The sequence below is a fragment of the Aedes albopictus genome, chromosome 2, assembly GCF_035046485.1.
Source record: "Aedes albopictus strain Foshan chromosome 2, AalbF5, whole genome shotgun sequence".
NCBI classification, from domain to species: Eukaryota; Metazoa; Arthropoda; class Insecta; order Diptera; family Culicidae; genus Aedes; species Aedes albopictus.
In genome coordinates, this window is record NC_085137.1 from 150285711 (window position 1) to 150297746 (window position 12036).

The following is a 12036-nucleotide window of genomic DNA, read 5'->3' on the forward strand; positions in this document are numbered from 1 at the left end:
AAAGCCTCTGCGCGAGCGGTTCAGCTTCTCGTAGAACTTTCGTGTGTTCTTAGTGCGGTACAGCTCTTCCATAGCTTCGCGATCTCGTTCTTCATGCTGGCGCTTCTTCATCCGGAAGACTGAGTTCTGCCTGTTCCGCGCCTGTCTGTAACGTGCCTCATTTGCTCTCGTACGGTGTTGCAAAATTCTCGCCGATGCTACATTCTTCTCGATTTTTAACTGTTCATATTCGCCGTCGTACCAGTCGTTTCTGTGATTCGGAGTCGCAAAGCCTAGTGCTGTAGCTGAGGTACTACCTATGGCAGATCGGATGTCCCTCCAGCCATCTTCAAGTGTAGCTGCGCCAAGCTGCTCTTCCGTTGGGTGGGTCACTGCTAACTGCTGCGCGTAGTCTTGAGCCACTTCTACGTTACGAAGTTGCTCGATGTTGAGCCGCGGCGTTCGACTTCGACGCGTGGTGATAACTGTCGAAAGTTTTGAGCGCATGCATACAGCGACTAAGTAGTGATCCGAATCTATATTCGCACTGCGGTATGTGCGGACGTTGATTATATCTGAGAAAAATTTACCGTCGATTAGAACGTGGTCGATTTGGTTTTCTGTTTGATGGTCGGGTGATCTCCAGGTGGCTTTGTGGATATCTTTGCGGGGGAAGAAGGTGCTTCGGACTACCATACCACGGGAGCCTGCAAAGTTTACGCATCGCTGGCCGTTATCATTCGATACGGCGTGCAGGCTGTTTCGCCCGATTACCGGTCTGTACATTTCCTCCCTTCCTACCTGCGCGTTCATGTCGCTGACAACGATTTTCACGTTACGCGGCGAGCAACCATCGTATGTTTGCTCTAACTGCGCGTAGAACGTTTCTTTCTCGTCATCGGGTCTCCCTTCGTGTGGGCAGTGGACGTTGATGATGCTGTAGTTAAAGAAACGGCCCTTAACTCTTAACATGTACATCTTTGCGTTGATCGGCTGCCACCCGATCACACGTTGTCGCATCCTGCCCAACACTATAAATTCTGTTCCCAGTTCATCGGTGGTGCCACAGCTTTGGTAGAAGGTAGCCGCTCGATGCCCGCTTTTCCACACTTTCTGTCCAGTCCAACAATGTTCCTGCAACGCCACGATGTCGAAGTTGCGGGGATGTAGTTCGTCGTAGATTATCCAGTCACATCCTGCGAAACCTAGTGACTTGCAATTCCATGTTCCAAGTTTCCAATCGTAGTCCTTATTTCGTCGCGTGGGTCTTTGCCGATTGTATCGAGTCGTATTTTCTCCTATGTTATTCGCAATGGGGATTTCTACGGGTGGCTTATTGGGCCTACGCCAACACTCCTGTCTCGCCGGAGGGCCATTTTGCCAGTTCTGTTTAACGTCCCAACTAACACTGGAACGACCACGTTGATGGGGCTACCACCTTGGATCTAGCTGGGCGTGGTGCAGCGTTTCTTACTCAGCCGCTGGATGCCAGAACAGACGCTGTTTGAGCCGAACCTCCTTGGTGAATAGACGCTAGAGTCGTATCTTGCTGAAATCAGAACAACAGTGCCCAGGCTGCACTACCAGCTAAGCACACTTAGCAACTCTTAGCTGGCTGTCTTTGTGATCGCTTGACCCGTGGAAGCAGCTTTGATCAGAGCTATGTTGGACGCTCTCCTTATCGACTCACCGTTTTGCAGCCTAGATAATTACTAAATCAATAACAGCGCCTATTAATATACGTAAACTCATCAAGAAAAGAAGGAATGTTAGTATCATTCATTTTCATCATTTCATTTCTTTAGTTCACATCAAATTCATGATAATACTGAATCAACAATTTGCCGCCATAATACTCGATTTGCAGCTGCAGCTCTGCATCCTCGGTCACGCCCAACACTCGCCAGATCACGCTCCACCTGGTCCGCCCATCGTGCTCTCTGCGCTCCACGCCTTCTTGTACCAACCGGATGGTTAGCAAACACCAACTTTGCAGGGTTGTTGTCCGGCATTCTTGCAACATGCCCTGCCCACCGTATCCTTCCAGCTTTGGCCACTTTCTGGATACTGTGTTCGCCGTAAAGTGCAGCGAGCTCGTGGTTCATCCTTCTCCGCCACACACCGTTCTCCTGCACGCCGCCGAAAAAACCACCGGTCTTATTAACGTCTTGTACATGGTACATTTGGTGCGGGGGTGAATCTTTTTTGACCGCAGTTTCTTCTGGAGCCCATAATAGGCACGACTTCCACTGATGATACGCCTTCGTATTTCACGGCTCACGTTATTGTCAGCCGTTAGCAAGGAACCTAGGTAGATGAATTCTTCTACCACCTCGAAAGTATCCCCGTCTATCGTAACATTGCTGCCAAGGCTTGTCCTGTCTCGCTCAGTCCCACCTACCAGCATGTACTTTGTCTTAGCCGCATTCACCACCAGTCCGACCTTTGCTGCTTCACGTTTCAGGCGGGTGTACTGTTCTGCCACCGTTCCAAATGTTCTAGCAATAATATCCATGTCATCCGTAAAACAGACAAATTGGCTGGATTTCGTGAAGATCGTACCCCGGCTGTTGAGCCCGGCTCGTCGCATAACACCTTCCAGGGCGATGTTGAATAGTAGGCAGGAAAGTCCATCACCTTGTCGTAGTCCCCGTCGAGATTCAAATGAACTGGATAGCTCACCCGAAATCCTTACGCTGTTCTGCACACCGTCCATCGTTGCTCTTATCAGTCTAGTCAGCTTCCCGGGAAAGCTGTTCTCGTCCATAATTTTCCATAGCTCTGTGCGGTCGATACTGTCGTATGCCGCTTTGAAGTCGATAAACAGGTGATGCGTTGGGACCTGGTATTCACGGCATTTCTGGAGGATTTGCCGTACGGTGAAGATCTGGTCCGTTGTCGACCGGCCGTCGATGAAACCGGCTTGGTAACTTCCCACGAACTCATTCACTTTAAGTGAAAGACGACGGAAGATGATCTGGGATAGCACTTTGTAGGCGGCATTCAAAACGGTGATCGCTCGAAAGTTCTCACACATTAACTTGACGCCTTTCTTGTGGATGGGACAGATTATCCCTTCCTTCCACTCCTCCGGTAGCTGTTCGGTTTCCCAGATCTTGACTACTAACTGGTGCAGACAGGTGGCCAACTTTTCCGGACCCATCTTGATGAGTTCTGCTGCGATACCGTCCTTACCAGCCGCTTTGTTGTTTTTGAGCTGGTGGATGGCATCCTTAACTTCTCTCAGCGTGGGAGTTGGTTCGTTCCCGTCCTCTGCTGCACCAACATAGTCATTTCCTCCGCTGCCTTGGTCCTCCATGCCTACATTCTCTTCGCCATTCAGGTGCTCGTCGAAGTGCTGCTTCCACCTTTCGATCACCTCACGTTTGTCCGTCAGGAGGCTCCCTTCCTTATCCCTGCATATTTCGGCTTGCGGCACGTAGCCTTTGCGGGATGCGTTGAGCTTCTGGTAGAACTTGTGTGTTATGTTAGTATCATATACGTTGTTAATAAAATCGAATGCAGGTTTTCCGAGTTCTCCAGGAATTCTGATTTTCCTAGCAAGACTCAGAAAGTCCTTCGTTAAATCTGCCAGAAATCTGATAATTTCGCCTAATTCTTTTACATGAATTTATATAGATCCAAAAGAAAGTACTAAAATTCCTGAGGCTGCCTTTCTAAAGAAAATAGGCAACTGACAACTCTGTTAATGTTGCTATCATTCTATTCAAGACTTGCTTGTCACATACCCAGCGTTGTTAGTAATCCCAGGTACCGTGACCGGCCCTAATTTTGCGCAGTCCCTAATTCGGCGCACTTTCTCGAATATACCACAAAATCACGGACGCTAGTTCAATATTAGCTTCAAATATATTTTTTGAATATTGCTTCAATAGTAATAAAAAAGTTTGTGAAGAAAAATTTTTCAAATCAACGATCATTAGGCTGACACAAATTTCGATTTTCTCTTATGTCACCGCCCCCTCGGAAAATTTTGATCGAAATTCAACGTTTTGAGGGGGGACACCAATAAAATATTCAAGAAATTTTAAAATTTTAAGGTGAAATTAGAGTTGCACAGAAAGTTTCTTAACAAATCCGATGAGTTTATAGATTTTGCCGAATTGTTTGGGTATTTCTTCGTCAAATACATTTATTATTTATTGTCCTCCCCCTTGCGAGCCAACGAGTATTGTGACAAAAGAAGAAAATGAGATTTGTTCCGGCCTTATTTTGTAAACAATAAAATGATGTTGCAAGTACTGTAAATTGCCTGAAATATATGTCCGTTAGCGAAACTGCTAAAAAGTTGCTTCATGAACTGAAGCATTTTGCGACATAAATAATGAAGAGATTGTCTGCTTTTCCATGCCCATCCTGTACTGCTGTCTTCGAGGAATCAGAATCGGCCAAAAACAATTGAGTTTTCTTCTTCTTTTTTTAATCTTCTTGTTCTTCTTAGGTGCGCAGAATTAGGAACCGGTATTAAATGGTGGTCCTAATTCTGTGCAGACATTTCAACACTAAGTTTTGAACATATAGTTAATAAACAAACATCATATAAATGCCACCATAGCTATAGCTAGGATATTCTATGTTTCTATCAATCCGGTGAATGTAATTACGGTTCAACAAGTTAGTTTATGAACTTTGAAGGCTAATTTACGATTTTTGTCATTTTTTTGAATTTTTGATCGGATAGTTCGACCAGACAAACCACTTGTTTTAAACATTTGCTATCAACCTCGGGGGAAATTTTATGTATTCATGCAAGCATTCGTCAAATGCGATATATGATGTGAGTTTACATGGAATTTTCTTAAACAGTGGAAATCCTGGAGTTAGACAAGAAAGAAGTCTCAGTTTGCAAACAAAGATTGTGCCACCTTGTCATGGCGAAAAAGTTTATAATGCCTTTAGAAATGAAAGTTAATTTTACTAAAATGTGCATATGCGAATAACTTAAAAGCTTTACGTAGTAGTATTCTATAATGTTACAAAATCTTTTGTGTATTATGATTAAAATTCCCTTTGCTTAGTAATCAAAGAAGGTAGTATCAAGGGGTGATACACAAATTATGTCACGCAAAAACCGACCTTTTTCAACCCCCCCTCCCCCCTATGTCACACTTTTTGTATAGGACCTCAATATTTTTTGTATGGGTCGTCACGTTCTGCAAAACCCCCCCTCCCTCCTAAAAGCGTGACGTAATTTGTGCATGACCCCCAATGTTGAGGGCATGCAAAGTTTCAATATGATCGTAAAGTCGTTGAAAATGAAGAATTCAATTGAATTTCATCTATGAATCATGTTCTCATTACAATATGTTATCTTTTTAGAGTTTTTCCCATGTGTGCAGAATAAGGAACATTCCAAAAAGGGTGCGCAGAATTAGGAACAGACTGGAACAGAGACACACTTTAGAATTTTCATGATTTTACATATAAATTGAGTGTTTTGTATTATAATTATATTTTTCCCTCATTTACAAAGCTAATAACAATGTGCAGTCAAAAATTCAGCCAATTCGGTTCGATTTGGAATTTGTTACAGCTGATTGAAATTGAAAAAGTCTTAGATGCGCAGAATATGGGCCCTCCACGGTAGTTTTTTATCCAATCAAGAAAATCCTAGAATCTCCTGGAAGGAAAAATTCTAGAAGCCGCCCTGAAAGCTAATGTATCAATGTGAAATATTTCACTCTGCATGGTGCATCTCTTTGGAAAGCGCCAGACGGTATACTCATAAGTATCCAACCTTGATAGTATATGACTAATATAGGGTTCTAATTTATGGAATGAAAGACACTTCTAGATCTTCCTATAGGATTGATGCAGCTATGCTCCTAACTCATATCATATTTCATATCTATGATTTTTATTCACAGAATATTCTAGAAGGATACCTTTTAAAAGATTCCACGAAAGCTATTACATCAATGCATATGTGAAATATTTCACAGCATTGGGCATCTCATTGAGAAACGCCAGAAGGTATACTTCCAAGGATCCACCTCTTGACTGTCAATGACTGTTGTAGGGTTCTGAGTATGAAAAGAAAATTCTAGAAACTGCTGAATTGATTTAGCAAAACAATGCTTTACAATTCCTACGATGCATTTATGTACGACCAATGCAACGATGTATCCATGGAACGATGGAATCACACAACAATGCATCAGTGCAGCGATGCACCAATGCAATGATGCACCAGTGTAATGATGCACCAATTCAACAATGCAACGACGCAACAATGCATCAATGCAGCGATGCACCTATGCCAGGGGTTTTCAGATCGTGCACCGCAGTGCACTTGGTGCACCGCGAAGCCTTTCCAAGTGCACCGCGATCGTTCTGGACAGGCTACAAGCTTGATGACAAATATTAGATGAATAAATCGATCTACAACATGGATGAATGATGGCACTTGTTATATGACTATTGTATCTAAAATATAAAATTTCGGAAATCGTGAAGAAAATTAAAGCAGCGCGGTCCTGCGGCAAGCAGACAAATTTATAATGAATTCTGTAGTGAATTTCCTAAGAATGCCAAGGGGCTCGTTAGATATGAAACAATTCTCATCAAGAAATACCAAAAATCTTACAAGGTATGTTTGATCTTCACTAAAAATTCCAAAAATAATATGGCTAGTATTTCTCATAATTTGAGCAGGAATCTTTTAATGATCTTTAAAGTATTTTGAAAAAAAAAGTAAAGATTCAAATGATTTTTCTGGGAATTTCGCTCCGATATTTAAAAAGTTATGAAGTTCTGAAAACAGAACTATTTTAAGCATTTTTTAGAACCTCTTTTTAGTTATCTTTCAGAAAATATTTATTAAAAAAAAATCATAACAGTTATCTAGGGATCCAGAGATCATTAACACTTCTGACAAACTCTAAATTTCATATTTTAAACATTTTGATGCACCGCGGTGAAGTTTGTCTCCAGAAAGTGCACCGCGAGACAAAAGGCCTGACAACCCCTGACCTATGCAATGATGCACCAATTCAAAGCAGGTACAATGCTACAGTGCAGTGATTATTGTATAGCATACATTCTGTGAAACATTTCAAAGCGTGACGGAAGGACAGACAACTCTGGGATTTTATATAGGGTAGAAGCTTCAGTTTTGGCCAGTCCGGAGTTTTGGCCATAGTGCGATATTGAGCCTGTTGCGATCTAAATCGGCGTAAATTTATTTTTTACTAGTAGATCCTAATACAATATGATGATTACAGCTGTGAGAACCACACATTTTGATTAAAAACTGGAAGAAAAAAAATATATTTCCTTAAAAAATCTGCTCCCATATATCTATTTTGGCCAGGGTGTTTCTAATTTGGCCACTCCCATAAGAAATACACGTGATTGGCCAAAATAGAAACCAAACTTAAGAATATGGCCAAAACTGCGGCAGAGCTTCTATTTTGGCCAGTGCCACTTTTAATACAAAAATCAAGTATTGGTTTGATTTCTGCATTTTTCCTTCAAAATATAGAATGAAACCTTTCATTTTACACATTGGTTGTTTTCATAAGATTATTGGTTATTTTTATAAAAATGATTTCCCTTAGACTGGCCAAAACCGATGCCCTCACCCTATATGATGTGCGGGCCGCCCATTTGCGGAGTTGTGCGGCCCATTATTCTCTTTCCATTCCAGAAACGACCGTTTTGAAGCAAGAAGTGTGCCAATGGCCAAGACAAACGGGACTTGTCCGAAACACATAAGCTAAGTACAACAATTTTATAATCAGGCACCCAACTCTTTCTACTACTTTGCTTATAGATAATGCAATATGCATACTTCGATATCTATTATTTATTTGTTTGCGCATTTATTTATGACACTATTGAAGCATTCGTGTCGCCGCGGAATAGTTTACAATTTATCTTATTTACATATTTCAATTCACTTTAAAGAATCTAACACTGCTTTTACAATTGTGTATGTAAACTTGTATCTTAATTATGTTCATTATTAATAGTAGTCTGATAATCCAAGTCTAGTGATTTTTTTCCCAAGGAATAGAAAGAGTCGGTGTCATAATCAATATGTACAATACTTGAAACTGGAAACTCCTTATGTTCCCCTATGGGTTATAGGGAGGGGCGGGACATTCGAGCCTACTCATCAGTGGAAAGGACTTGCTATGCTAATCGGTTTAGCATAGGGCAGATACAAGTCTACTGGTAGACGTATCGCCCAGCGAAACAACGCAGATTGGCCACGGCCCGGGCCCGGGGGTGCGTTGATTATAACAGAATAACAGAATTAAAAAAATGGGAAATCTTCAACTAGGTTCGTAATTACAATCCCTTATCATTGTATAATGAATATTGTTTTAATCAAACTATTCAACCTACGTTATGTACTCACCCACTCGGACACCACTCCCTCGTCGAACTTCAATTCCCATCTCCTGAATATTCCGCTTTCGTTTCGACACCGCGTTGCCCTGCGTCCAACTCGGGGTGAGTTCTCTCGTGCTTTCTCCGACCGGACGAGGTGATGAACGCGGCCGGACACGCCCGGCATGGGAATGGCTTCTCCCCGGTGTGAATACGCTCGTGCGCCTTCATGTTGGCCACTTGGACGAATGCCTTCTCGCAGTAGCTACACTTGTGCCGGCGGTTGTTCTCGTGCATGTCCAGGTGATACCGCAGCTTCTGGTTGTTGCTGAACTTCTTGTCGCAGTACGTGCACGGAATGGTTTTCGCCGCCTTTTTACCTTCGTGGGCCGTTTCGACGTGCTTCACCAGGGTTTGCTTGGTGGGGAACCGGCGAGCGCAGATTTCGCACTGGAACTTCCGGGTGTGCGTCGCCAGGTGATAGTGCCAGCTCTGGACCGAGGTCGTCGTGAAGGTGCAGTTTTCGAATTCGCAAGCCCTCTCCCTTGAGTAGCGGTTCTTCCCATCGGTAACAATGCCCTTGGGGTTACTCAGATTTACATCGTCCTTTACATGGTCGTATTTGGGTCGTTTTATGCTGTACTGAGTACGATATCGAGGATCGTCGGGAAAGTGCTCGGCCATGTGATAGCGCAGCATGGGAGCGTTGATGAATCTTTAGCGAAAGGAAACACGCGTGAAATAAAACAAACAGAGAACAAATAAAACACCCTCACCTTTTGTTACACTCCGAGCAGACGTGGGCCTTCTCGCCAATGTGACTTCGCTTGTGCACCTGGAAAATCGACTCGTGATTGAAGCGCTTGCTGCATTTCTTGCATTCGTACGGCTTTTCGCCGGTGTGGATGCGCAGGTGTCGCGTCAGTAAAGCCGAACTGCTGAACGCTTTCCCGCAGTGGTCGCACTTGAATTTGCCCTCTCGGATGGCCCGGTGTTTGTAGATGTGCGTCGAGAAGGCTCGCTTTTGGGTGAAGAACTGACCGCAGTCATCGCAGGTATATCCGTCTGAATTGATGTTTTCGTGCAGGCATTGCATGTGAAGGATGTAGCTCTTCCGGTTGATGTAACGCAACGGACAGTAATCACAGACGTACGAATACAGATGAGACTGCAGATGTTTGTTCAAAGTAATCAATGACTTGAGCACGATGGGATGTTCTTCGGTGCTGCAGGCACAAGTGTACGGAACAAGCTGGACATGCTGCTCTATGTGACTGTCAAGCTCGTCCTCATTTTCGTGAACTGTGTTGCAAATGTAGCAAGTGTTGGGAACCAGCGTCGGTTCCGGTAGATCTTCCGTAATTTTGTGCTCCTTCACCTGACGGACGCGTTTCGGTTTGTACAATTCCTTCCAGGAATATACAATTTTCTTCGAAGAGCCGGCTTCTTCCTCTTCGCCAGATTCGGAATAGACTTCTACTGTGAGGTTGCTCTCGGGTGGGTCATGCTGTATTGACCCACTGCTTGTAGGCTGTTCCGTTCTATCTTCCTGCTCATCGTTCAAGTGCTCCTCTACCATTTCCTCTACCGGTTCTATGATCTGAAGCAAAGAAAAAGAAAATACTCAATGTCTCAGCAAACCAACTTGAAGATAGCCTTCAATGCCTTCAATCTCAACTAACCAGTTCCGTTTTGACGTCCTTCATCAGGCTGTTGAGATAAATTTCGCTCTGACTCTTCCAGTGCACCACATGGTTATCGAAGCACCGGTAGTGCGCCTCCAACTGCTTGTTCTTTATCATATTCCTCAGCACTCGTTCCTGGTGCAAAAACTCCTTCCGAACGTTGAACGCCATATCGATCTTCCCCACGCAGCTGGCGCAAATCTTCGTCGGAAGATTAACTTCCTCCTCGTCGAGCACCAGCCCGGTTACCGTGTAGATCACATCCACCAGGCTCTCATTGTGGAGCTTCGAGCTAAACGGGATCAATCCCGCCGCTTTCTTGAGGCAAATCCGGCAGAACAGCGACTGCAGATCGACGGTTTCGTTCGCCTTGTTATGGGAGGATGCCGTCGATTCCGAGACCATTACGCGATCCCTTTCCGCCAGCACGTCCTCCTCGGCTTCATCCGGAGAATACACGGTAGGGACTGCTCCCGCCATCGGACCGGTTTCGACCAAATCCGCCCGGTGGAAGTGTTCGGCGCATATCTGTTTGTTTCTCCACCGGAATCTCTGTGGATCTGCCGCTCCGACGAAATCAATCCACTTTGAGCGCAGATAGTCGTCCGTCGCGGGGAACGGATAGCACGGAACTCCGCGGTCGCCTTTGGAGTTCCGGCAGATCGGGATACAGCACAGTTTTGACATTTTCCTACATCACATTAGCAACGTACAATATGAAAGCGAATTTATAGATTAATTTTTTGTTGTAACATGCAGTTTTTACAACTTTTGCACTAATTTATTATAATATTTTACAACTTTTTGATCAAAACATGACAAAAAAATTATTTTGTTTCAATTTGTCAAACGCAAAATGTCCAGGAGCTGTGGGATAAAAAACGGATCTCGGAATTGCTGTTAGCATCTCTTTTTCACGCTTAAACTGCTCCGCACATCGCATGAGAGCCGATGCACACGGGCGGCGCGTCCACGCAGCGTGCACGCAAGCGCGTCTTGAGTTCTCGCGTTACATTTGAAAAGGGCCTATCCCCAGAACGTAAACATTGAGAAAAATCGATGCAAACATTTTTCATCACATTTCCTATTCGTATTTCGCAGTTTTCGCATTTTTCAACATGCTTTTCGTTTTAACGACACAAGAATAGATGTATCTATGCCTCAATAATCAATTTTGCATTAAAAGTTATGAAAAAAGTATGAAAAATTATAGATAAACACAAGGGGTTGGTCATTCAGCACACTTCATTTGTGCCGTGATTTTTGAGCGTGTGCCAATATGTGCCTAAACTGTGCCGGTTGTTTTTCAGTGTGTGCCGAAGTGTGCCGAACGTGCCGGAGGTGTGCCGAATGTGCCCAGTGGAATATTTTCTTAGAATGTTTTTGCGCTAATTATAATCCTGTCTATTTTTGGCGAATGTTATTGGTCAAGTCGGTGTTTACAGACAAAATTCCACCCAGAACACTTGTCTAGAATCTGTATGAAGGGATTTTTTGCAATCGTAAGTATAATGACAGTTTGATTCCATACCGCAAAGTTGGATTTCTATGTTGTGCCCATGTGTGCCGGATTGTGCCGGCATGTGTGCCGAAATGTGCCGGCATGTGTGCCGGGCACAATGTGCCGAATGACCAACCCCTTGGATAAACATGTTAAGCTAATTTGAAAAGTTTCACCCGGTGTACGCCTTATTGTGAGTCTTTCTAAAATTTTCTTAGCGTGGATTGGTCCCCCGTGTGAGTCCGTTGTTGACATCGTATCAAGGCTTGGCCGTTTTTGAGAGAGAGAATTCTCGCTCTCGGCGCTCGGCCCGAGATCCGCTCCGGAAATTTTCGGTTGTCGGCCCTTTAAACGAGAGGACCAACAAATGAAAACAAAATTTTACCGTTACTGGCCCATTTGAAGCACGGGCTTATGAATGATTGCGAAAAAAAGCAATGATCGGCCGTTTTGAAGGTGGGGTTTATTCTGATTAGATTAACGGTTAGGCGGGTGATGTTTGCACAGTATGTT

At 43.8% G+C, this 12036-nt stretch overlaps 1 protein-coding gene across 1 annotated transcript; it reads right to left on the reverse strand.

Annotated features, from left to right (window-relative positions):
- Nucleotides 1-8313: 8313 nt before the first annotated feature.
- Nucleotides 8314-10865, reverse strand: LOC109420977 (zinc finger protein 564). The gene is made up of 3 exons (XM_019695451.3): nt 10020-10865; nt 9114-9937; nt 8314-9052 (listed from the first exon to the last, which is right to left on the reverse strand). Exons 1-3 carry the CDS (start codon nt 10707-10709, stop codon nt 8395-8397), a joined length of 2172 nt encoding a protein of 723 aa, XP_019550996.2. The 5' UTR covers nt 10710-10865; the 3' UTR covers nt 8314-8394.
- Nucleotides 10866-12036: the final 1171 nt, after the last annotated feature.

Bases quoted from the DNA above. Each gene is read 5' to 3' on its own strand.
- LOC109420977 (XM_019695451.3), bottom strand. From the start codon at position 10,709: ATGTCAAAACTGTGCTGTATCCCGATCTGCCGGAACTCCAAAGGCGAC. The intron at 9,938-10,019 runs GTTAGTTGAGAT...TCTTTGCTTCAG, and splicing joins AGGACGTCAAAACGGAACTG to ATCATAGAACCGGTAGAGGA. The intron at 9,053-9,113 runs GTGAGGGTGTTT...CTTTCGCTAAAG, and splicing joins TGCTCGGAGTGTAACAAAAG to ATTCATCAACGCTCCCATGC.